Raw genomic sequence first — 24,176 nt, forward strand, 5'->3', positions numbered from 1 at the left:
CTCAGAAGTGCGGAATGGTGGGGCGGGGCTGAGGTTTCGGACTTGGGGGAACTTTGCCTCTGGCTAGTCTATTTGCATCCCGCTTCCCCCCTTCTGCTCCCCCCCTTCATTTCCTCGGGGCCTAGAGCCGCAGGGCCAGGCGCTGAGAGTCCCCGCCTGTCCATCTGCCCCCCCCTCCCCCAGCCGTGGGCGGGAGTGTAATGGGAACCAGATGGGGCTAGGAGAAATAAAGTGGGGGAGGGGTGGTGGGTTGTGAAGGGGGGGTAGGCTCCTGGTAGGGAGCCACGTGGTTCTCTCCTGGCCGCCTGGCCATCTTCACCTAGCCTCTCCCAGGCAGTCCCCTGATAAGACGTCCCCACATCCCAGCTCTGCCACACAGAATTCCCCAGGAGTAGGTTCCCATCCTCAGCAAACAGGGTGCGACGAGTGGAGAAAGGCGGGGTACTCCTCCCATCCCTGCCTGACCTACGCGCTAACAAAACCCAGCGCGTCCAATAAACGCGTCTAAGTGGTAGCTTCTGCCATAACCCGCCCATGCCTGTTCCCCAAACTTCAGCATGGACTGGAGGCTGGGATGGTGGAGGCCCGAGTGTCCCAGCGGCCTCTCCCAAGTACTCCTTTCGGGGTTGGAGAAGAGCGCTGGGGTACCTAAGGGGTTCCTGCAGAGCCCCGCGCTCACAGACCTGCCATCAGCGCGCCCTGCCATAAACGTGAGCCACATGCACACACAGAGGCGGACCCTCCGAGAAGCCGCCAACTTTCTCGGCTCACTGCTAACATTCACAGGTCCGCCGCCCCGAGGCCTGCGTGCGGGCAGCGGGCTCCGCGGGGCTGTTCAGGCGCTCGGCGCGCTTCCCGGCGTCTTTGTGGACCTGCGCGTGGTTGTGAAACTCCGCTCTCCGCACGGAGGGTAGGGGTGGCGGGGAAAGAGGAATGTCGCCGGCTGGGCGCTCACGTGGGTACGTGGGCGCGGAGAGGGCTGGCAGTGCATCCGGCGTGGGCGGCAAGGAGCGACCTCGCCCCGCCCTCTGGGTCCCCAAGCCCGCCTTCCCCTCCCTGGCCTCGGTCACCCCAGTCCCCACTTTGGCGCCTGGGCTTTGAGTCTACGCCCCCGCCTCCAGCTCCACACCCCGTCCCGTCCCCTCCCCCCCCCCCAAGTCTCCGCCTCTCTCAGTCTCTCCACCGCGGCGTCTTCACCGCGGGCCCTGAAGCCCCGGCGCCCGCCCCCCGCCCCCGGCCTCCGCCCCCGGCTCTACCCACGCCCTCCGCCCGCCCGGCAGCCAGCGCCGCGCCGGGCCTCGCTCCCCGTGCGTCCTGCGGGGGCGGAGGCGCGGAGAGGCGGCGAGCGCAGCCGGGGAGGGGGGTGGGGGGCAGAGGCACAGACTGAGTCGCGGAGGCTCGGAGAGGAGACGTGGAGGGAGGGACGCAGCCCGGACAGCGGCGGACACGGCCTCCCAAGCCGGGAACATCGCAGCGCGCATCAGGCGCCGGGCGCCGGACACCGAGAGGGGCAGCCCTTGGTGGTCTCCGGCCGTCCATGCACAGAGCGCCCTCCCCCGCCACCGAGCAGCCGCCGGGCGGAGGGGACAGCGCCCGCCGGACCCCGCAGCCCAGACTCAAGTTAGTGGGCAAAGGGAAGCGGCAGGGAGTGGGGTTGGGTGGAGCTGGACTCTGGAAAGGGGTCTGGAGGGCGGAGATCTGGGGCGGGGGGGTGTCGAGGGGAAGAGAGATAAGGGTTGGGGGGTGGAGACTGATGGAATTAGGGGGGCCCTGGGATCTGATGAATCTGGATATGAAAGAATATATTCAAACTCTCCATCCCACCTTCTACTTTGTGGGCATGACCTGGCTTGTGAGCCCCCTGCAAAGAATGTGGGGGGCCCCCAAGCTCCAGGGGAAGCCCTGGAGCTTTAGCTGGCAACAATGCGGCGGGAGTGGGGGGGTTGAGGGGGTCGCTCAGCTGGCTCGGTCTGTCCTTGGCACGGGGCGGGAGGACCCGGGGTCGGGGTCGGGAGAAGTCAAGAGAGCATCAACTAGGCAGTGGAGAAGCAGGGGATGTCTTAGGGGTCCCGTTTCTGTACCTCTAATTACAATGTGGGGAGAAGAGTTTCCAGCATGCAACCCCTCCCTCAAGAGGCCTTGAGCCGCTCCCCCTCTCCACTTGAGATGTGGGTGGAAAATGAGGGAGAGGGTAGGCGGGAGCCCCTAGGCAATTTTCGCCCACAGACGCTACCACTGTGGGAGTGTGTGTGGGCGGAACAGGCCCAGAGCAGAACAATTGAGGCGTTCCTCCCCTCCCTGCGGCTGAGTTGAAGGGAAAGGCCTACCTACTGAGCAGGTGTGGAAGGTCACTGCTGGGAGAGGGGTCTCCTGGGGGTGCTGGGCAGTCTGGAGGAAAGCGACCATCCTGAGGGCAGAGAGCAAGAGTGTGCTAAGAATGCCTAAATGGTAGGGAAGGTCGGGTAGCAGAGCAGGGGTGCACCTGGCTCACAGAGTGGGAAAGGACATGGGAGGGGCCACACCTCGCTCTCAGCCATAGGCAGGATGCCACCAGGGAGTGAAGCCTGCCAGCAGTGGTCCCAGGTGTCCACTATTGGCCGCAAGGGGCCATCCTATATTCACCTCCGTGCAGGATGTCTCCTTGAGTAATGGTGAGACTGCTAGTGCTTAGGGTGGAAGGTAGGGACCGTGTTCCGGAAGAGAGGTATGTCTAGGCATCCCAGGATGTGCTAGCTAGCCTCTTGGCTCAAGGTCTCCATGTCCCAGACCAGAAAGGCAAAAGCTGAGGATGGGGACTAAGAGCCTTTGACTTCTGCAGAGACTGAGCTGGCTTTGGTACTTCTGGCTTGTCTGGGATGGCACTGACATGTCTATACTTCTGAGCAGTGCCTGATCCTCATGGTCTGTGCCCAGGCCTGGGTACTGGTCAGGGAGAGCATTCAAAAGCGAGAGAGGAAGAGACGCAGGCAGGAGTGAGAGGACAATTGTGAGTGTGGGCTGGTACCAAGCGGGGGCACTTGCACTGACTGTCCCCCTCTTTCTCTTGTGTGCCTCCTTCTCAGGCCTAGTGCCCGAGCCATGGCACTGCCGCGGACACTAGGGGAGCTGCAGCTGTACCGGGTCCTGCAGCGCGCCAACCTCCTTTCCTACTATGAGACCTTCATCCAGCAGGGAGGGGACGACGTGCAACAACTGTGCGAAGCGGGTGAGGAGGAGTTCCTGGAGATCATGGCACTTGTGGGCATGGCCACCAAGCCTCTCCATGTCCGACGCCTGCAGAAGGCGCTGAGAGAGTGGGCCACCAATCCAGGGCTCTTTAGCCAGCCAGTGCCTGCTGTGCCCGTCTCCAGCATTCCGCTTTTCAAGATCTCTGAGACTGCGGGCACCCGGAAAGGGAGCATGAGCAACGGTCATGGCAGCCCCGGGGAAAAGGCTGGCAGTGCTCGAAGTTTTAGCCCCAAGAGTCCCCTTGAACTTGGAGAGAAGCTGTCACCAGTGCCTGGGGGACCTGGGGCAGGAGATGCCCGAATTTGGCCAGGCCGGAGCACTCCAGAGTCTGATGTTGGGGCGGGAGGAGAAGAGGAGGCTGGTTCACCCCCCTTTTCCCCACCTGCGGGGGGAGGAGTCCCTGAGGGAATAGGGGCTGGAGGTTTGGCAGCCCCGGGGGCTGGAGGTGCTCCTGATAGACTGGAGCCAGAGATGGTCCGCATGGTGGTGGAGAGTGTGGAGAGGATCTTCCGGAGCTTCCCGAGGGGGGATGCTGGGGAGGTGACATCCTTGCTAAAGCTGAACAAGAAGCTGGCACGGAGCGTGGGGCACATCTTTGAGATGGATGATAATGACAGCCAGAAGGAGGAGGAGATCCGCAAATACAGCATCATCTATGGCCGCTTTGACTCTAAGCGCCGGGAGGGCAAGCAGCTTAGCCTGCATGAGGTGAGGACCCCAGTCTTCCGAGATTGCTCTTGGCTCCCAGGCCTCCACCTGCTCACCCCTGGGAATCCTCACATCCCTCAAGTCTTGTTTCATTGCCCTTTGACCAAGACTCCAGGCCCCGATCCCCTCTCCTCCATCCCAATTCCAGCTCCTGCAGTGCTTCCCTCCTCAACTGAGGGGAAAACAGAGGCACAGGTGAGAGGCCCGCTGTCCAACTTCATGCCGCTCACGTCCCCACAGGAGTGGAAGAGGCCTTGGGCATTCCTAGGAATCTGTGGGTGCTGACCTCTGTCTTCTTCCCTCAGGAAACGCTTGGATAATGTCAAAACCCAAGCAAGAATCTGATGGGTGGGCCTCATCTGTCTGATGACGAAGGGATGTGGGGATGTCTGGGCGAGACAGTGGGGAGTCGGGATTCTGACCGCTCTGGTGGTCCTCTCCACAGCTGACCATCAATGAGGCCGCTGCCCAGTTCTGCATGAGGGACAACTCGCTCTTATTGCGGAGGGTGGAACTCTTCTCCTTATCACGCCAAGTGGCCCGAGAGAGCACCTACCTGTCCTCCTTGAAGGGTTCCAGGTGAGACCCCTTCTCCAGGTTCTTCCTGGATTAGAATTCTGCCAGGGAGCTGGGTCACGCCCTCACCTCCACTGAGGTGCCTCCAGGCCTGCTTGCCACCAACCTGCATGTCCTGCCTTGACGAAGTCCACTTGTGTGAGGTCTGACCCCTCCCATCCATCTCAGGTCCCCTCTAACCCCCAAAACAGTAGTGCCTGAGCTGGGGACTCTTGCTCAGCCAGCTTCTTCCCAGGATTTTGAAAAAAATGCATGCCCCTCACCAGATTCTGTGCCCAGCCCATCATGTGTCCCTCCCCAGCCTCACCCTCCTTATTCCTCCATCCTTACAGGCTCCACCCTGAAGAACTGGGGGGCCCACCACTGAAGAAGCTGAAACAGGAGGTAGGTTTGCCAGGGTGCATGTAGGGGGTTAGAACAGTCTTTCCCTAAAACCTCCTTTGCCAGATCCTCATTTCCCCATTGGGGGCATACGCAGGTTGGAGAGCAAAGTCACTCTGAAATCCAGCAGCCTCCCCCAGGCCCTGAATCCTATGCACCCCCATACCGCCCCAGCCTGGAAGAAGACAGCGCCAGCCTGTCCGGGGAGAGTCTGGATGGACACTTGCAGGGTGAGTGCACATCGGAGCCCTTCTCTCCTCTGGGCGGGGCGGGGCGGGGAAGGTGTGGCGGGAGAGAGCCAGGAGGCAACTGCCTGGGACAGGGTTGGAAGGCCTGGCTGGATGGGGGCAGAAGGGCCTAGATCTATGGGTTTGGCTTTGTGGTTGAGGGTGGGGGTTCTGTTGACTGTAGTCCCTTACCTGACCAGTGCCCATGCCCACAGCTGTGGGGTCATGCCCAAGGCTGACGCCGCCCCCTGCTGACCTGCCGCTGGCATTGCCAGCCCATGGGCTGTGGAGCCGCCACATCCTGCAGCAGACACTGATGGATGAGGGGCTGCGGCTAGCCCGCCTCGTCTCCCATGACCGCGTGGGCCGCCTCAGCCCCTGTGTGCCTGCAAAGCCGCCTCTCGCAGGTGAGGCAGCCAGCAGTGCTGTCCCCGAGCACCCCCGCCTCCCAGGCCCCCCTTAGCAATCCTGGGGCCCTGGGGCCAGGTGGGAGGAAGGGTACAGTGGCCAGAGAGGGCAGCAAGTCGGAGGGTCGGGCTCCAGCCAACAGGCCTTGGGTTAAGAAGAGGAGGACCCTGCAGGACTGTTCCTACTGGGGAGAGTCTGACCCTAACAGAGACCTGTGAAAGGGGGTTGGGGTGAGCAGGGAGACAGAATGGGAGATGAAGGGGAGCAGGAGGAGGGTCACCAGGAAAGGAAAGCTTGGAGAGAACTTCCACCAGTGTAGGAGGGTGGAGCACACTAGCTTTTGGGATGGGGCTGCCCAGCCTGAAAGTGGAAGAGCCTAAAGGTGGGGGGATGCTTTGTGTTTGGATGGGGGGAGGGGACTAGGCCAGCAAAGGGCCAGGCAGCGGCTGGGCTGGGAGTGACGCAGCAGACAAAGCCACCAACCCTAGCTTGGTATTTTTAAACTGTGTGTGGGTGGGAAGTGGGGGCAGGGACTGGAAGGGGGGCTTTTCTTGGAGGAGGAGCTGGGAGCCTGGCTTCCTGTCCCCCCTCCCCCACACGTGGCTTCTAAGAAACTTGGGGGGCATGGGTGGGTGGGCAGGGCCTGGGAGGGGGCCAGAGACGAGTGGGGGCGGCAGAGCCTAGGAAGGGGGAGGGGGAGAGGTCAGAGCCAAGCCACCCCCACAGCTCCTGACAGAACCAGAAATTCCAGCAGCGCAGAGGCGGGAGAGACAGAGAAAGAGAGACATACATACAGAGACAGAGAGCTACACACAGCCAGAAAGAGGAGGGGGCGCACACACTTGGATATGGAGCCCTCCACATACACACGGGGGGCAGGAGTCAGTGACGCAGTCCATCAAGCTCCTCTTTGCAGCCTTCTCTAGCCCTGCCTCTCTTCTCAACCGCCTCTCTCTTCAGTGCCCACCCCCCGGTCTCCTAACCTACCCCTTCTCCCTGCAGAGTTCGAGGAAGGGCTCCTGGACCGGTGCCCTGCCCCAGGACCCCATCCAGCTCTGGTGGAAGGTCGCAGAAGCAGCGTGAAAGTGGAGGCTGAGGCCAGCCGGCAGTGAGGGATGGACTGGTACCCTCTCACCCAGGCCCGGGGATTTCTGGCTCCCACACATCCCTACACTCTCCATCCCTGGTCTCTAGTCACAACTCTGGATCCTTCCGCTGCCCTTCTCCTGCCTCCCCACTTGCTCCATGGGCATAAAACTATGGGGCTTCAAGCAATAACGAGCAGGGGCCTGGCAAGAGGACACAAAGAGGGCGCGTTCTGCCCCTCACCCTTGCCCACAGCGCGGGGGCAAGGACTCTGCCTCCAGGGCATCTGGGGTTCTCCCCTCACACAACACACTCCCATTCTCTCTAGTTTGAACCAGTGGTGTGAGCAGTCAGTCGGACTCGGTTTGGATATGGGGGAAAGGGGAACTTCCCTGGGAAGGTCCAGCAGCTAAAAACGGAAACGTTTCCCCCCAGAAATGGGGGCCGGAGAACACTGGACCTGCTCTTCCTCCCCTCTGCTCCCCCATTTTTGTGCTTCTAGTTTGTTTCTTTAATTTAACAAGTGCTGCAGTTCACCCACTCATGCCCATCTTTTCCCCCAAGTCCCAGCAATTCTTTTCCTCCTGCCCTGCCCTCTCGGGGGGTGGGGTGGGGGGGTGGATGTGGGGTCCCCTTCATCAGCCCCCACGGGAGGCCTGGGTTGGACTCAGTGTCTCCCGCAGCTGGGGGCTGGACCACAGCATCTGTCTGAGCAGTTAGAGCGTTTTTCTTTTCAGATCGTGTACAGTAGATTATTTATTTTGTTATTTTGGAATAAAATTTATTTTATGGCTTATGATCTATGGCCCCCAAGGGGGAGAAAGGGTAGTATGGGAGTGGAGGAAAACTGGCGGTGGCTGGGGAAGTAGGAAAGAAGCAGCGGGGAGGGTCCCTAATACATGGAGAGGACCGCACACCGGGGCCGGGCCCAGGCACACCCCTGCCTGGGGCAGCACTGGCCGTGCTGAGTCACAGAAGCTAAGCCGTATGCGATGTCACAGCCACGGAGACCTACCTGAGCACAGTCCTACTCGAAGCTCAGTGTGTCTGGGTTAGCATGTATCAGGCTAGCACACTCACCAGTGTCTTTCGTGCAGTGTCTCACACTTCAAAAACTGTGTTGTCACAGGTAAAATCAGATCATGTCCTATGTGTGGCTATACGACTAATGTGTGTGACATCTATATGTTAATGTGTCTCAAGTACATACACACACACACACACACACACACACACACACACACACACACGCGCGCACGCAGCTATACACCAAGATACTTAGCCCTGTAGTTCTGCACCATTTCCTGCACAACCGGAAGCCCCCATCTGACTGTCAGGGATCTGGAGCTGTCTGGGATCCGTTTTTTAATCTGGACAAAACCCACATCAGTAGCCAAACGTACAGGCCCCTCTTGTCCTCCCACCCAGGGTCGCCTGAACTGCTTCCTCATTCCCCCAGGGCTGGGACCCAGCCCATCCCCTCCCACATCCCCAGCCTCTAGTGCAAGTGTGTGCACATGTCTGCTTTTTTCTACATGTGCGTCCTGGGTCCTGGCTGGGAGTGGGAGAAGGAGTCCTCCGTGCCCTAACCTGTGCTCTTGCTCAGCCCCCTCCGTGCTCAGCCCCGTCTCAGGGGAGAGCTGTGTGTTCTGCGTGTGCAGGCATGCAGGGGCGTGTCTCACTTTGGAACCTGAATTTCTCCCCCAGCACGGGAGGGGGGAGGGCGGGGGTGAGTGTGTGGTAGGAGGGAAGGAGTGGATAGGCTCCACCCGCAGTGCCTTCTCCTGGCGAAGTCTTCCTCCTCACCAGGGAGTGGGTGGGGCTAGGGGACACGCTCCCCATCTGTTGCTTAGCAGGAGCATGGGCAGGTGTCCAGAGCAGGTCCATCAGGGTAGAAAAGCTGTCTCTGAGCTCCCCCTCCAGCTGGGATCACCAACTGGGGTTGGCCCTTAGGTCCATGTGGGACATGGAGATCCCAGACTGCCCGTAGGGGTTGGGCTGCAGGAGAGGCTGGGCTCCCAGAGGCCCTCCCCCCGATTCCCCTTGCCCCTCCAGGAGAAGCTTGGTGAGGTCCTGCTCAGTGGGCGGCAGCAAGGGCGGGAACATGTCTTCACCAGCCCTGCCGGGAGGGAGGAGAGAAGCAGTAGGATAGGCATGGCGCCCACTCCTCTAGCCCACACTCAGCCGCCACCCCCAGGCTGCCACTCACCAGGTGCGCTGAGAGAACCCCCCCACTGGCTGGCTCAAGCAGCTGTCTTCTGCCATGGTCACATCAGAGCAGAGCAGGGGCTCGGGGCTGGACATGGCATGCTCCTGAGGCTGGCACAGCAGCAGGCTCCTGCTGGGACCAGAAAAGTGAATGAAATGGTGGTGGGTGGAGAGTGACGTGGGAGTGAATGGGGCATATGGGACCAGGATGGGGAATGTCACTCACTGAGGGTGAGATTGGTCAAAGGGCAGGCTCATCTGGTTCAGGTTGGGGGACATCTGCAGGTGAGGTCTGGAAGTGGGAAGAAGGGTACAGTCAGAGAAAAGAGGGCTGAGCAAGAGCTGGGTGTTACCAAGTCAAGACCACTGAATAATTTTCTATTCCTTATCCTGACTAGAGCAAGCCATCTCTACAATGTGAGCTCAGTCTTTCCACCCATAAAGTGTGTGTTGGGGCCTGGGAGGAGGGGGAGATGGGGACTGGATTAGCTAATTTCTGATGTTTATTTGGACTCTGAACTTTGGTGGTTCTGTTTCCCCCACCTCAACTCCTGGGAGGGAGATGTTATGTCTTGACTAAGAGTTAATAAGTTCCTGAGTGTTACCTGGGGAATAAAAATGTCTAGATCACTTCAAGGCCAAAACAGATGAATAAATAAAAATCAAAATAGCAGATAAGTGACTGTGGATTCCAGGGGCAGAAGAGAGAATACTAATCCTTACATATATAGCCCTTGCTATAAGCCAAGTACTTTGCTCAGCAGTACACATGTTATGAACTCATTTAGCTTTTACAATAATCCTATGAGGAAGGTATTATTCTCCATTTTACAGATGAGACACCACAGTTAAGTAACTTGCCTAAAGTCAGTTAAATAGCAGAGCTGGAATCCAAACCCAGGGAAATCTGGGTCTTAACCACTGAGCCTCAATGGAGTGAACAGAAGAGACAAAGAAAGCTTTTTGCTGCCCCTTTCTCCCAGGAGAGCCTCTCCTAACATTTGAATGTCCATCCCCTTTGCAGCTGGGTATCCCCACCCCATCCCTAAGAGGTTCTTCACTTACTCTGGGAAAGCTGGCAACACATTGACTGATTCTTCCTGGGAGAGGACTTGATATGAAAGGATAGAGTGAGAGGGTGATGGGTACACCTGGGGCCTGGGGAAAGAAAGCAGAATCCCCTGAAGCCAGCTCTTCTTCTGGACACCCCCAGCCCCTGCCTCGGGATGAGGAACCCCTTTCATGGGAAGGAAAATTCCATCCTTCAGTCCCCAGCTCCGGCTCTCCCAGCTGCCCATGAGAGAGCCTGCCTGCACAGACCACTTCTATTCCCATCTCTCATGCTCCTTACACCATATCTGGGCTGAGCTGCATGCTCATGGAGTCAGGGGCCATTCTAAGATCATAAGTGGACAGCATAGTAGACATATGGGCCTCTGGAGTGGGAAGTGGCTGGTCCCTGGAGGAGGGAAGGAGATACCTGTAACTGACAAATTGTTGATGCCGCCACCCCTTCCTGCAAGTAAGCACCAGGCCTTACCCATCATCCTCACCACCACACTCACCTTTCCACAGTCATCTTGATGGTAGCTGGGACGTAACCCCTGCCATCCTTACCTATCTGTTCATCTGTTGTGGGGAGAAAGGAGAGCTATGGAGTGCTCCAGGGTTAGGCTGGAGAGGAGGTGGGAAAGGTGGATATGGCTGATGGGCAAGTGGGAGAAGTGGAGCTACAAAAATGGGGCGAGAAGTCAGGGATGACACACAATGGGCAGGGAGGGGGCAACGGGAACCAGGGAGGAGGTGGGCAACAGGAAGGGGGGTCAGAACTGCCAGCTCCAGCTCACGCTTGTAATGGCTCCGGAAAGCCTCATCCTTGGGTTTCTTGGGGTAGAGGTTTTTGAGCTGAGCAAGGTCCCGGATCCGGTCCCCCAGTGAACGGATAGACAGGTCTTTGGCAGAGAATGGCTGGATGTTCTCTATCTGTGGGGAACCTACAATAGGAATGAGACCCTGAGCCACTCCGTCCAGATTTTCTTCCCCTTTCTTTTTTATTTTTAATATATTTTTTTTATTGTTTAAAGATTTTCTTCCCCTTTCCCAGCCCCCACACAGAACTCAACCAAGGCAAGGAGGAGAGGACCTCCGGTGGGGTCCTAGGGAGGGGGGCCCACTAGTCTCTATCCCCAAAAAGCTCACGGTGAGAAAGTGGAAGTTTTGACCATAGAAGGAAGAAGAAAAGTTGGAACTAAAGAAGAACTTTCTGAAGATCAGAATTGGCATAAGGAAGCTAAAACATTTCCTTCTCAGAAGAAATCGCAGAGGGCACAGGCACAGACAGGACTGGCTGAAGTGACCTCACCATCCTGGCCCCGGATGACGTGGGCAATGGTGATGCCGCCAATCTCTGAGTCACTGAAGCGAAGAAGGAACGTTCCATCAGGCTCATTGAGAAGAAGGCTGGTGACATACTGTTTGCTGATGAAGCCAATGATCAGCCTGGCCAGGATGAAGGAGAGGATGGGGGTGGAGGTACTGGATGTGAAGAGGGAGCTGGAGGTACAGCTGCTCAGACCACCTGGGGCAGAGACTCACCGATCTGACCAGTAGCTCTTGAGACAGCGTTTGGTGAGGTCCAGGACACCATCGAACCACTGCCAAAAGGTGAAGCCACGACCCAGCAGGATCTCCTGTGGGGCAGGGAGGAGCTGGTGTGAGCTCATGAAAGGGCCAGAGCCGGAGCCTGGTTAGGGCAGGTATGGGCTGTGCGTGCCCACATGACAGAGTCACAGGGCTGAGGGACCAAATTGGACCTGAGACCCATCAATGATAACGGCCAATACTCACGTTCACTATGTGCCAGGCATTATTCTAAGCCCTTACCATAAATTAATTTATCTGATCTTTACAAGGTTATGGAGGTAGGTCTTACAGCTATCCCATCTTAGAAATAAAGAATGGAAGCCCAGAAAGGTCAAATAACTTGCCCAGGTCCACATAGCTGGTGAACTCCCACCTTTGCCCAGGAAGTCTGGGCTGGAGCTCCTCATAACCACTATGGTCCACCCGTCCCTAATGAAGCCTGGCGGAGTCCAGAGAAGGCGGCTGCCTGCTGGGTGTGAGTGTCTGGCTCCCTTTGCTAACACATCCTCTGGTCATGTGGGCTTTTCTTTCTTCCTTTTTTTTTTCTAAGTGAGCAGAACATGACTGCATTTACCCTGCTGGTGGCCAACCAAGACACCCAGATTTCTTTTCCCCCCTGTTCTTGAAACAGACCCAGTTCTGGGCCATCTTATTTTGGAGGGAATAAAATATAGTAGCTAAGAGCAAGAGTCAGAAATATGGGGTTTCATACCAGCTATGCCACTCACCTGCGGGGAGGCCTTAGACACACTATTTAACCCCTCTGAGCAATAGGTTCCTGGTCTATAAAATGATGACGATAATAGTATGTACCTCAAAGGGATGTTGGAAGGATTAAGTGAGATTGATATGTAAAGTGCTAAGCACAGTGCCTGGCAGATAGCAAGTTGTCAGTACATGGTTGCTGATACTACTGCATGTCCCTGTGGGATTCCGTCCTGGTTTTTGCAGTAGGAATTGTTTCCCTCTGGGTCAAAGTTATTTTGAGCTGTGTTTACACACAGTCTGGGTGAGTCATACAAGTCACTGGTAAAGAAGGAAGACGGGGCGGGGGGTCCCTAATCCAAACCCTGAGGAAAGCCAGAAAACGCATCCTCTGGGCTGATGGGATTTCCTGCCATGACAAGGCCTTCCTGATGGACGTGAAAGGGCATGGTGAAGCCCCCAGCAGTCAGCCCCTGGGCAGAGGTGGGGGGTACCCTGAAGAGATGAAGAGCCTGGGGGTGGGATGTCCGAAGGACAGGGCAATGACCTTGTTGAACTGTGACCAGGACACAGAGCGATGCTGGAAGGTCTCTATGCTGAGGCTGTTGTCATTGAAGATCTTCTGGGCCAAGAAGAGGAAGTGCTCTGGGAGTAGCCCCTGGTTGGTTCCCACCTCAGCCATGAACTTGAGGTTCAGAGTTTCGCACATCTTCTCCCATGGCACCCGCTCAGCCACCACAAAGGGCACACGGTCCTGGGTGCAGGGGAAAGGAGAGGGTGCCTCAGGCGACCACCCTCATTCTTACTCAAGAGGGGCCTTCATTCTTTCCACCTCCCCAAGGCTGCCCCTCCCAGGTGTCCCCCTGAGCTCAATCACAAAGATGGTGCTTTTCCAACAGTTTAGGGTGCTGCAGCATGATATAGTTAAGACCGGTATGAAAAGAGGTCAGAAGTGCATGAGAAGTTAAGATCACTCCCATGTGAACATGCCTGCTAACCCACCAGCCTGTACCCCATCCTCAAGTTAGTTCCCCCTCCCCCCCCCTCAGTCTTTCCTCACCATCTCAGAGAAGGCATTGTCCCACAGGATGGTGGCTTTGGCATTGTTGTCTTGGTTGCCGTGGACGATGACCACCAGGGGCAGAGACAGAGCCTAAGGGGGTGAGGAGAGGGGGTTCTTCATACTGGGGCAAGGGGCTTCCTTAGAGAGCTGGCTCTGAGGAGGAAGCTTTGGACTCACATAACGTAGTTAAAAGATCATGGCATGTTTTCAAATGCGTTCTAAAGCTCAATTAGGGCCTTACTATAGAGAAGAGATTGTGAGCCAGTGCCATGGGGCGGACCTCCAGGTTTCCAATGCCAACTCCAACACTTAGGAGCTGTGTGACTTGGGCAAATTGCTCCATCTCTCTGTCTCATGTCCTCATCTGTAAAACGAGGCTCATGATAGCACCCTCCCCATAATGTTATTGTGAGCACCGTGTGTGTGTGTCACTTAAAACAGTGACCTGGTCTATTAACGGTGCTCGTTGCTACTACACTGTTATTCCATGCTCTGTGCACTCCGTGTTCTTGCTCCTCCCCGTGCATCCTGGAATGAGGGACAAACTCAGAGGGTGTGAGGCAATCATGAAGGTATGGGGATTGAGGGCCCCGGTGTGTAGCATGGCGGGGCCCTGGGGTCCCAGACTGGGCAGGGCTGGGGCCTTGGTTCACCTGGAGCTGGATGGGAAGTTTGTTGGGGCCAAGTAAGAAGCTGGTAGAAAAAAGCACAGCACACTTCTCCTCAGTGACTGATTCGGTGCCCTTCCGCTCACACCGCTTGATTTTTTTCAGAAGCTGCAGGATGGGGTGAGGGAGAGCAGGAGTGAGGACAGAAACTCCTGGGTCCCCAACACCCTCTCCAAGTAGAGTCCCATAGTCTAAGGACCCCCCTTCCCCCCCCCCCCCGCCCCTGCACACACACACTGCTTCCTGAAGCCCTCACCAGGTTCTTGAACAAGGCGGAGCAGCAGTTCCCAGAACCAATGTTCTCGAAGGGCACGGTGTTGTTGGTGATCTCCCCAGAGCTTTCTCTGCCAGGGGAGGTCAGGGAGTGAGTGGGCTGGACCAGGTGTGGAGAGGAGCTTGAGTCCACGGGGGAACAGTGTGGACTTCTGGCTCCACATCTCCATTTCCCTGCCTGGGTTCTTACGTGAGGCACCCCATCTAGGCCAAATCACGATGCCTCCCCCACCCTATTTCAACACTGATTCGACCCTCCCCTTCTGCCTTGATCATTCATCCCATGGCCCTCCCTCCCTCCTGAAGGTGCCAGTCCCCCAAGCTCCTCTGGCCTTCTCCAACCCCAGCTTACACTCCAGCCCCAGGCCCCTGGGGGTTGCTCAGCTCCCTCGCCTGCTTCTCAGTCACCATGTCGGCCCTGACCAGCGGAAACTTGGCAGAGTTCCCCAGGAACCGTAGACCCAGCAGGAATCGAACTCCAGCCTGAAACTTGGTCTGAGTTTTCAGAACCTGAGGGGGCTGCTTCTCCACGAGGAAGGAGCTGGGAGGAGGGAGGACAATGGGGTGTTAGCAGCAGGGGTCCCTCCCTGGGAGCCCTCCCCACAACTCTAACCCTCTTCCTTCCTTGGGTCTGCTCTAGGCCAGGCTGGGGCTCACAGGGCATACCTGGTGACGAGAGTTCGCAGGACTTCATCCAGCCGGTTAATCAGCGCTGCCCGGGTCTTGGGCTCAAGCTCCCCACCAGCTGCCCCCACCTCCTGCTGCAGCTGGGAATAAATGTCCACCAGGCTCTCACACCTGGGGGCAGGACAGTGGTCAGGGGGCACAGGATTCAGGCTACCTGCTCTGGCCGAGAAGCCCTGCCCTTAAGCCCAGGAAGAAAGCAGAATAATGTGTGTGGAGGGGTGGGATGGACTGTGGGTGTGGCTGCCAGCACCTGGGCTGAAAGGGCTCTGGGTGGGAGCTTCCTGTGGAAACCCAGCTGCCTCTTCCCCGGGGCTCTGATACCCGGATCAGCTGCCAGCATGTATGGTGCTTTTGCACAAGTTAAAAGATGCTCTACCCAAGAGGCCAAATAGAAAAAGAATTCCCATTCCTCTGGGCATGGGGCTTGAAGAGAAAAGTGTGGGTTGGAAGAACTCCCACTTGTGCCCCTTTGGCCTGGCGTACTTGTGCAGACAACAGGGTGCATAGCTCTGCCGGGACTGGTTTCTCTGAGTCTTGGCCCACTGCAAGGCCCTCTTGCCTGGCTTTCTCTCTCTCACACCTGTGGGTCCTCCAACAGAAACAGCAGGTGCCTGCGGACCCCCAGCCCTTTCCCTTCCCGTCAGCCCTGCCCCAACCTCTCCTGTAGTTGGGTCAGGTTCTCATCAAAGGGTGCGCCATTCCCTGCCAGCTGCTGCTGCCGTTTCCAAATCTGGATCCTCTTCAGCACCAGGGCCTGGGCAGCCTCCAGCTCCCCAACAGTCTCCTGCAGCAACGTGGCCAGGGCCTGCGGGCACGAAGGGCCTGAGCCAGGACTACACACACCTCCTCACCCAGCTCCTGAGGAAAGGACTACCTTTCTCCCTCTCTGGCATTCTCTTACCCCACCTCAGTCTGCCTTTCTAGGGTCTAATCTCCATCACGTCAAGGATTTGAGATCCCTCAAAGATTGCACTTTGAGCTCAAGCTCCCCCTCTCAGTCCATTACTCACCTCACTTGGCCCAGTCCCATTGGCAGAAGTTTCTATCAAGCTGTGCAGAGACACTGAGGGTAGGGGCAGAAATCAGGGGGACAGGATGATTTGAGGTTCAGTCACAGTTACGGTCTAAGAGGAAATCACTCCCACACACTCCCCCAAGCCCTCTGAGGGCTCCAGGCCCAGGTTCCCACCTTGGCCAGCCTCAGCCTCCTGCTTCAGGGCTTCTCGGAGGAGGCAGGTTTCCCCCACTCGGTGCCGCAGCCTCTGCAGGGCTGTGTTAAACTTGAGTTCCTCCTGCTTCCAGTGGAAGGACATTGGCAGGTGGCGGAACTGCACAGGAGGGACAGATGTCAGCCACTGTAACACTCTGCCCTAGCTGGTGTGACTCAGTGGTTACAGCGTCGGCCTATGCACTGAAGGGTCGCGGGTTCGATTCCCGGTCAAGGGCAGGTACTTGGGCTGCAGGTGTGCGTGTGGGAGGCAACTAATGGATGTGTCTTTTTCACATTTATGTCTCTCTTTTTCTTCCTCCCTCCCTCCTCCTACTTTCTCTAAAAGTTAATGGAAAAAATATCCTCAGTGAGGATTAACACACACACACACACACACACACACACACACACACACACACACACAAACAGAACTGTAACACTCTGCCCAGTCCTCTCTACCCAGCCTCCACTCCGTAAAGGGGTGCCTGTTGCCATGCTCTGCAGAAAGGAGAGACCACTTCCCTTGTCTCCCCTTTGACAGTGCTTCCCGACCTTTTGGAATCTCCCAAAGATAAGACCTCTCTCCTTGCTCCTTGCTCTCCTCCCAGGCCTCACTACCCCCATCCCTCATCTGAAGTTTCCCTGAGCTAGACTTGGGATTCACTCTGACCCTAGGAGCCTCCTTTAGTCATCCCGGGCCTAGAACACTGAGCCTTGCCTGAAGTTCAAATTCCTTCTAGTTTCTCATGGTTTAAGCTAATGTTCCAGGGAATTGAGTTGGGGTGGGAGATGGGGTGTCACAATACCTGCTCCATAACAGCTTTTTTCTCCCCTTGAAGTATTTGTCTGAAAATGGCCACCAGCTTCAGGGGGTCCCTCTGATATATGCTCTACAGAAATGAAGGGTGGTAGACAGAGTTAGCCTGGCTCTTACCCATGTCAGTCTCCCCTTCTAATCCCCCACCTCAATTCACACACACACACACACACACACACACACACACACACACACTGAAAGGCAACACAGCTGTAGACTCCAGAAGTTTTCCTGCATTTGCATGCTTTTAAAATCGAATTTGCATGCTAGCTAACGGCTAACCATAGGAACACCAATTTGTTTCCAGCGTCCAACCAATTTTCTTACAGCAGCCAGTGCTCACCCCAGCTCCACCCCAGCCCCACTCCAGCCTTGTCCCTGCCCCCTGCTGCCCCCACCTCCAGGGTGCTGATATGCTGCAAGATGGCGCTCCCCTCCCCCTGCTTTCTGGCGGAGGACTGAAGCTGCTGGACAGTGGCGGAAAGTAGGGTGCTGGCCTTGTTGCAGCAGAAGGTATCTGAGCTGACCAGGAACTCCCTGTGGGAAGATCAGGATGAGGAGGCCTTGAGTCAGGGCTTCATCAGCTCTACCGACCCTCCACCCCACAGCAAACAGCTCAGTGGCTCCTTCCTCTATTATTCTCTCCATCCAAGCCCTCTGCAGCCCTCATCATGCCTTGTTCCCCAACTTCCGGCTGTGATAGGAAGTGCCCTTGCCCCAGCCCTGACCTCCCTCCTCTTTGGTCCAGCCTCCTAAAGGGTAGGGGATTCCAGGTGTCAACATGCGTAGTCTGGCTAATGCAACACAGACTCCCTGCTAAATCTGGGTTCCCGCACATCAAATAATGGGTCCCAAGTCCTGAAATGGTGCAGAGAAAAGCTAATTAAAGGGAAGGTGGGTGAGGAAGGACCCGGGGGACTAACATGGGGGCAGCAGGGACTCACCAGGGCTGTTTCTCCAGCCAGTCACCCAGGAGATGCCGCAGGTGTTGGGGAAAGTCGACGTAGAGCCGCTGCAGTTTTTCTGGGGGTATCTGGGAAACCAACCCCCACAGAGACATGATCTGGGGTTTGGAGGGCATCTGGAGGAAAGGAACAGGCCACTCTGAGACGTGCCCAAGGAAGGTGACCTCTGTCCTGGGTCAGCCAGGGACCTCCTGGAGATAGCTCTCCCAGAGATCACCCCACCGTCACTCACAGCCAGACCACCTCAAAGCAGGGACACTTTTGGTCAGTGTCTGAGACAAGGTGAACCCTTCAATGGCAGACACAGGGCGATGGAGCTGTAGGCAGAGGAGTGGGGAGACAGGAGAGATCGGGCATTAGGGAAAGCTCTTTGAGAGGAGGCAGAGGACTTAGGTTGCAGCTCTAGACCTGGCTCTGGTTCTGTGGGCAAGGAACCTCCTCTCCGTGGGCCTCAATCTTCTCATCTATAACATATGATGCTTGGATAGGGGCAGAACTTTCCAAACTCTTTAAAGGAATACTTTAAATATTTGTAATCCGAATTATATAACAGGTATAAAATCAGAGTTTTTTGGGTTAATCCTCACCTGAGGACATTTTCCCCCCATTGATTTTTAGAGAGTGGAAGGGAGAGAAAGAGACAGAGAGAGAGAAACATCGATGTGAGAGAGACACATCAATTGGTAGCCTTTGCCTTCGCACACGCCCTGACTAGGGCTGGGGATGAGGTACATGCCCTTGACCAGAATCAAACTCGAGACCCTCAGTCTGCAGGCCGACGCTCTTTCTGCTGAGCCAAACCAGCTAGGGAAAAATCGGAGTTTTGAAAGCAAGTGTGGTAGGCCTGGAACTCTACTGCTTCTTCCTGCCTCTCCCCACCTCCTGACCCCAAATATGACTCTGAGAAACCCCTCAAAATTCCAGGGTTCCATGAGATAATTTGAAAACTAGCCAGCAAGATAATGAAGAAGAGGATGGTGGAGCAATAATAGCTATCATTTATTAAGCACTCACTATATATGAGGCATTGCCTGTTATCTCATTAGAACCTCACAACAACTTTTTAAATATATAATTATCTCCTTTCATAGATGAAGAACCCATTCTCTTATATGCATACTAGAGGCCCGGTGCACAAAACTGTGCACTGGGGGGGGGTGAGGGGGGTCTCTCAGCTCAGCCTGTGCCCTCTTGCAGTCCAGGAGCCCTTGGGGGTGTCTGACTGAAGGCTTAGGCTTACTCCCTGGGGAGCGGGCCTAAGCCTTCAGACGGACATCATTAGCGTTGCTTTGGAGGCGGGAGAGACTCCCGGCACCGCCACTGCACTCGCCAGCTGTGAGCCCGGCTTCTGGCTGAGCAGCGCTCCCCTTGTGGGAGCACACTGACCACCAGGGGGGCAGCTCCCAAGTTGAGTGTCTGCCCCCTGGTGGTCAGTGCACGTCATAGCAAGCGGTTGTTCTGCCCATTCAGTCGATTTGCATATTACCCTTTTATTATATAGGATATGCATAGCCCATGGACCGACAATAGTGTGGGGAAGGCCTGGGGAGGGGGTAGGAGCAGGGTTGAGGGGGTCAATGGGAAGAAAAAAAAGGGGGACATCTGTAATACTTTCAACAATAAAGATAATTTTAAAAAGAAAGAAACCAAGTCTCAAGGAGGTTCTCTAACTGTCCAAGACCCTCAGCAAGCACATTTGGAATCAGTATTTGAATCCAAGTGGGGGTTAACTATCACACTGTACTATTAGGATCCCTTCCAGATCCAAATCCCATCATCCTGAGGAGCAGGGCTGAGGGAGGAAGGTTGAAGAAGGGGAGATGGAGCAAAGAGGAAAATAGAGAGAACTCAAGAAGAAGGTGGGAGAATGGAGAAAAGTGGGGTTGATAAGCCTGGAATAAAGCATTTAAAAGAGTGGGAGAGGATGCTAGGAGGTTGGTTAGAAGGCCAAGGACAGAGAAGAAAAGAGTGGAAAGGAGGAGATGGGAGAAGTAGGGGAGATGTTTATGGCTCCTTTTCTGAGTGGGGTGCAGGGTAGGGTAAGTATACCAGTAGTTTCCCAGGGGTCTCTCAGTTCATGTTTTTGAAATGTTCTTCTTCTCCTAGAGAGGAGGGAGAAGAAGGGGATGGAAACTCCCTGGGTCTCCCCCAGCTCAATAACCCCAAATCTTCCTGTTGCACTTTTAGCCTCTCCCTTCTCCCAGGACTCCCAGAGAGAGAGCAGAGCAGCCTCTTCTCTGAAGATTCCTGCTTCAAGACCCTCCCCCAACCCCAGTCCCCCTCCTCCTCCAGCTCTTTTCCCCCAAAAGTATAATCCTCTTGCCCTCCTGTCCCCCTCCTCTCTTTTCTCCCCAAAGCAGAATTACCCCCCCGCCCCCCACCCCAGCTTGCTGAGGGTCCTCCAATAGGCCCTTCTCTAGTCTCCCTTTGGGGTGGGGTACATTTTGGTCTGTTTCAAATTCAAGGGAAGACTCGATTCCTTCTCTCTTCCTCTCATGTTTCTCATGGAGCTAAGACTTTGACCCTCTACCCCTACCCTATTGAGAAGTGAGGTGATTCCTAAGTCATGGACCAGCTTCCTGGCCTGGTCCTGGCTTCAAATCTCCTCCCTTACTCCGTCCTCAGACATCAGGAGGCCACACTTTCCCTCACTCAGACCCAAGAACAAGGCTGGGTCCATTGGCTAGTCAGCAGGGGAGCGCCACCTGTTGAAAGCCCCCTAAAGACTGTCAGGGACCCAGGAGCTACGGCCTGAAGGGGTGGGGCCAATATTCCCTTCCAAACCCAGAAGAAAAACCCGATGTCCAGGATTCTCATCACCTGCTTCGAGGCCTACATCTGTCCTCCTCAACCCCTACATTCCCTAGTCCTCTGACCGCCCCAGACCACAGGATCAAAAGTCAAAAGAGCTTCTCTGAGTTGCCCAATGTGTGTGTGTGGCGGTGGGGGCGGGGAGGGGGGAGGGAGGCGGAGCCAGCCCAGCACGAGGAAGGTTAACCCTGCGCCGCCGGGAAATCTCGGCGTCTACAGCGGCCAAGCGTGGAGCAGTTTTGAGGGGGAAATTCCCCCTGTCTGGGGCACCATGAGGTCTATATCTAGGGCTCGCTCATCCCCCAGTTCCTGAACAGGAACCTTCATTGGGAAAAAGGATAGGGGTTTGTCAAGGGCCCACTAGCATCCACCTTCCAGGGAGGGGCAGCTACTTCCCCCCACACGCAGCGGGCAGGGGACACCACCTTGCCCTCCTTCCCCAGACTTTACTACAGTTCCTGGTGGTGGTGTGGGGTGGGGGGTGGGGTGGGGTGGAAAAAGTGTCCCCAGGCGGGGAGGTAGGAGTGCTGGGCCTGTACCCATTCCAGATTCATCTGAGATTCGAAACTGCCCAAACCCAGTACCACCGGCGACCCAAACACCAAGTGAAACAGTTTCCTGGGGACCATCCACCCGGCCAAGGGGAGGCTCCTCAGATGCCCCGGGCTCACCCCCCCACCCGCCACTCACACACACTGGAAGTCAGAGGCCCCCCACCCTCCCATCCTCGGAGGCATCCCCTCACCTTGGCAACCTCTCTGCTGTCTTCTCCCTCGCTCGGCGGGCACTGCAAGGCCATGGGTCTGTAGCTCTGTCCAGCGAGTTCAGGGCTGGCTTTGCTAGCACCCGCCCTCCACCACCACCACCACCACCAAAAAGAAAACACACACACACACACACACACACACACACACACACACACACTCCTCTCCCCCTCGTCCTTCCTCCTCGGTGTAAGCAGTGGCTGCCCCAGCCTGCTGTTTCCGGCTTCTCTGTCTACCCAGGTCCCTCCCTGGAGCTCTGACGACACAGAGAAGAGAAAGTAGGCTGGAGGAGGAAGAGGAAGAAAGTGGGTGAGTGTGTGTACCTCCTGTGCCAAGTGGGGGGAAACAGGACTGGGGCTGGGGGCCCTTGGGCCTGGCTGGAGGGGAGACTGATCCCCACTTACTCTGTTCCCTCAAAAGTGATCAACTTTTCTCAAGAAAGTCACCTAGTATCAAGCAGAGACATGCCGCCCCAAACTGCCTCTCCCATACTCAGACTTTCACAGGGACTCCAGCGTTGGGGCTCACGAGGGTCGGGGCTCCCCGGCGCCTCTGGAAAAGCAAGTCCCTCTGGGTTCTGCACTCCCTCCAGCGGAGGACCCTGAGGAGCAGCTGGGGAGCTCGGCGCTGGAAGGAACGCCTAGGTCCCCCTCCCTTTTTGGCAGGGAACGCCTTAGAGGTCGCGTGACCACTGATGGGAGGGAGTGGGGGGGGGGGACCCCCAAGGTCAGAATTCTGGAAAACTCCAGAGTGCCTCCGACTGCCCCCTCCTCACAGGGTGCTACTCGTCAGCCCCTGGTGGGAGTGGGCGTGGGCGTGGGCTGGAGTTGGTGCCTGCAGATTCCCAAGGGACAAGTTGGAATACGAATCTGCTGTGCAGCCTTGTGAAGTTCCTGTTTCTGGAGTAAACACTGAGACACACCCAGAAGCAAACACACATGAGCAACTCCCTGGCCACAGACCACACACACATGCTTACACACATGCAGGCAGGTTCACAGACATGTCAGCGCTCAGAGCCACATACAGCCACAGGACACACATACCCAAGGCTTGCTCAGCTTCTGAGTCATCATCATAAGTAATGGGTAATTTCTGCAGCTTTTGCTGAAGGAGGAGCTGGAGGGGGTCAAGAGACCTAGAGAGGCCTTCACGCCCCCAAACCTGAGAGACAGTGGTATGTGGAAAGGATAGTCCCTGGGGGATCCCAGAGGTGGGAGGAAGTTTCTACTCCCCCTGCCCCCACCCCTTCCTAAACAGGGCAGGGCTGAGGGGCCAAAGCTAGGCCTATGCTGCCCTCTGGTGTCTGAACTGATACCTAGAATTCAGCTCCATGTGGATGGGCATGAGTGTTCAAGAACTCAGAATGTGTGGGCTCTGCCAGGCAACAGAGGGTGGCCGTTAAGAACTGGGACTCTTTCCCTGGCTGGTATGGCTCAGTGGATAGAGCGTCGATTCTGGTTCGATTCTGGTCAAGGGCACATGCCAGGGTTGCCGGCTCGATCCCCAGTAGGGGGCGTGCAGGAAGCAGCAGCCGACCAATGATTCTCTCTCATCACTGATGTTTCTATCTTTCTCCCTCTCCCTTCCTCTCTGAAACCAATAAAAATAATGGGACTCTGGAAACAGGCTGCTTGGGTTCAGATCTTCCCAACACTGTTAACTACACAACTCTGGGCCATTTACTCTTTGTGCTTCAGTTTTGTCATCTGTAAAATGGAACAGATAATACTCTTAACTCATGAGGTTGTAAGAGTAAAATGTGCTAAAACATGTGAAGGCTTAGAACAGGGCCTGGGACATAGTCAACATTAGGCACTATTTGTATGGCCCAGGATAAACCATACATGAGGAAGGCAGCAGGGCCTCCATCCTACACTGGGGTCCATGGTTTGGGGGAAATATTAGCTCCACTAAGACAAAGCCTATTGGCGGGGGGGGGGGGCGGTATGTGTGTTGATTGTGTCTGGAAGGCAGTGAATTGAAAAGGAGGGGGGCAGGGGTGAAGTTGGCCAGCAGGGGATCTGTCCTAGGGTCACGGTGTGTGCGCATAGGCACGCACAGCACACATAGTTTGTAAGTGCTCCCAGCTGCCCACTCTGCCTGCAGACATCCACAGACAGTGGCTGAATTCAGGCTTCATCAACTAAGGGTCTCAGAAGGTCCAAGTTCCCCCCGAACTTTTGCAAGAGAAGGGGAGGAGTGAATGCAGTCTCTAACTTTGCCTCCTTTCGGGGGTAGGAAGGTGAAGAGCAAATACGTAGGAAAACAATATTTATTGTCACACTCTCCAACTGATTCCACTGATGGGGATGCTGTGATGTCATGGAAAGAACCCAGAATTTAGAAGCAAATCAGCTTGGGTCTGATTTAGTTAGGACGTTGTGTCAACCCCTTAAATAGAGACAATAGTTACATCTACTTTACATGGACTAGGCTAGGGAAGTGTTTAGGATGCAAAATTTAAGGAGGCACTCATCCTCAGGTTGTGCAATTGCAGCACAGCTTGGCTAGACTATCAGTAATGACACTCCCACTTGCATGACCCTGAGAGTGAGTGCCAAACGTGCCACACCCTCCTCCAGGTCCTACCGTCCACCAAGTGGCTGTTAAGATTGCACAAAAGAAAGCATAGGAAAAAAGACGTTTGTGGTCAGTGCACTGCCCACAAAGTTTGTGGTCAGTTGCAACCCAACTGAATCACAAAATCAATTTGGTGAGTGTATTAATTTGCTGGGGCTGCCATAA

At 56.0% G+C, this 24,176-nt stretch overlaps 2 protein-coding genes across 7 annotated transcripts; one reads left to right on the top strand and one right to left on the bottom strand.

Moving 5' to 3' along the window:
- The first annotated feature begins 1,217 nt into the window (after positions 1-1,217).
- On the top strand, positions 1,218-7,186 carry NAB2 (NGFI-A binding protein 2). 2 transcript variants are annotated; one of them, XM_079775639.1, is made up of 7 exons: positions 1,224-1,620; positions 3,063-3,936; positions 4,382-4,515; positions 4,845-4,896; positions 4,991-5,123; positions 5,336-5,527; positions 6,531-7,186. In XM_079775639.1, exons 1-7 carry the CDS (start codon positions 1,538-1,540, stop codon positions 6,638-6,640), a joined length of 1,578 nt encoding a protein of 525 aa, XP_079631765.1. In that variant the 5' UTR covers positions 1,224-1,537; the 3' UTR covers positions 6,641-7,186. The 2 variants fall into 2 exon arrangements, with proteins under 2 accessions (XP_079631766.1, XP_079631765.1); XM_079775640.1 differs by lacking the exon at positions 5,336-5,527 and having other exon boundaries at positions 1,218-1,620.
- A 193-nt stretch (positions 7,187-7,379) lies between these two features.
- Positions 7,380-22,061, bottom strand: STAT6 (signal transducer and activator of transcription 6). 5 transcript variants are annotated; one of them, XM_079775637.1, is made up of 24 exons: positions 21,833-22,061; positions 21,410-21,711; positions 19,903-19,955; positions 17,833-17,969; positions 17,287-17,425; positions 16,878-16,961; positions 16,051-16,189; positions 15,872-15,924; positions 15,518-15,666; positions 14,841-14,972; positions 14,527-14,715; positions 14,158-14,245; positions 13,887-14,009; positions 13,231-13,323; positions 12,718-12,924; positions 11,418-11,512; positions 11,185-11,321; positions 10,670-10,816; positions 10,388-10,451; positions 10,174-10,281; positions 9,888-9,980; positions 9,049-9,114; positions 8,824-8,952; positions 7,380-8,733 (listed from the first exon to the last, which is right to left on the bottom strand). In XM_079775637.1, exons 4-24 carry the CDS (start codon positions 17,967-17,969, stop codon positions 8,544-8,546), a joined length of 2,562 nt encoding a protein of 853 aa, XP_079631763.1. In that variant the 5' UTR covers positions 19,903-19,955; positions 21,410-21,711; positions 21,833-22,061; the 3' UTR covers positions 7,380-8,543. The 5 variants fall into 5 exon arrangements, with proteins under 5 accessions (XP_079631763.1, XP_079631764.1, XP_079631762.1 ...); XM_079775636.1 differs by lacking the exon at positions 19,903-19,955 and having other exon boundaries at positions 7,381-8,733; positions 21,875-22,060; XM_079775634.1 differs by lacking the exon at positions 19,903-19,955 and having other exon boundaries at positions 7,381-8,733; positions 21,833-22,060.
- Between the last annotated feature and the right edge of the window lie 2,115 nt (positions 22,062-24,176).

Source organism: Cnephaeus nilssonii, assembly GCF_951640355.1.
Source record: "Cnephaeus nilssonii genome assembly, chromosome: 6".
NCBI classification, from domain to species: domain Eukaryota; kingdom Metazoa; phylum Chordata; class Mammalia; order Chiroptera; family Vespertilionidae; genus Cnephaeus; species Cnephaeus nilssonii.

What these genes read in the sequence shown, in the direction of transcription:
- NAB2 (XM_079775639.1), top strand. Translation starts at nt 1,538, where the DNA reads ATGCACAGAGCGCCCTCCCCCGCCACCGAGCAGCCGCCGGGCGGAGGG. An exon ending in TGAAGAAGCTGAAACAGGAG is followed by an intron (nt 4,897 to 4,990) that starts GTAGGTTTGCCA and finishes GGGCATACGCAG; the next exon opens with GTTGGAGAGCAAAGTCACTC. An exon ending in TCTGGATGGACACTTGCAGG is followed by an intron (nt 5,124 to 5,335) that starts GTGAGTGCACAT and finishes CCATGCCCACAG; the next exon opens with CTGTGGGGTCATGCCCAAGG.
- STAT6 (XM_079775636.1), bottom strand. Translation starts at nt 21,463, where the DNA reads ATGGCCTTGCAGTGCCCGCCGAGCGAGGGAGAAGACAGCAGAGAGGTT. An exon ending in CTGACCCAACTACAGGAGAG is followed by an intron (nt 14,973 to 15,517) that starts GTTGGGGCAGGG and finishes TCCTGCCCCCAG; the next exon opens with GTGTGAGAGCCTGGTGGACA. An exon ending in CAGCTCAGCCCAGATATGGT is followed by an intron (nt 9,981 to 10,173) that starts GTAAGGAGCATG and finishes TTCTTTCCCCAG; the next exon opens with GCCCCAGGTGTACCCATCAC.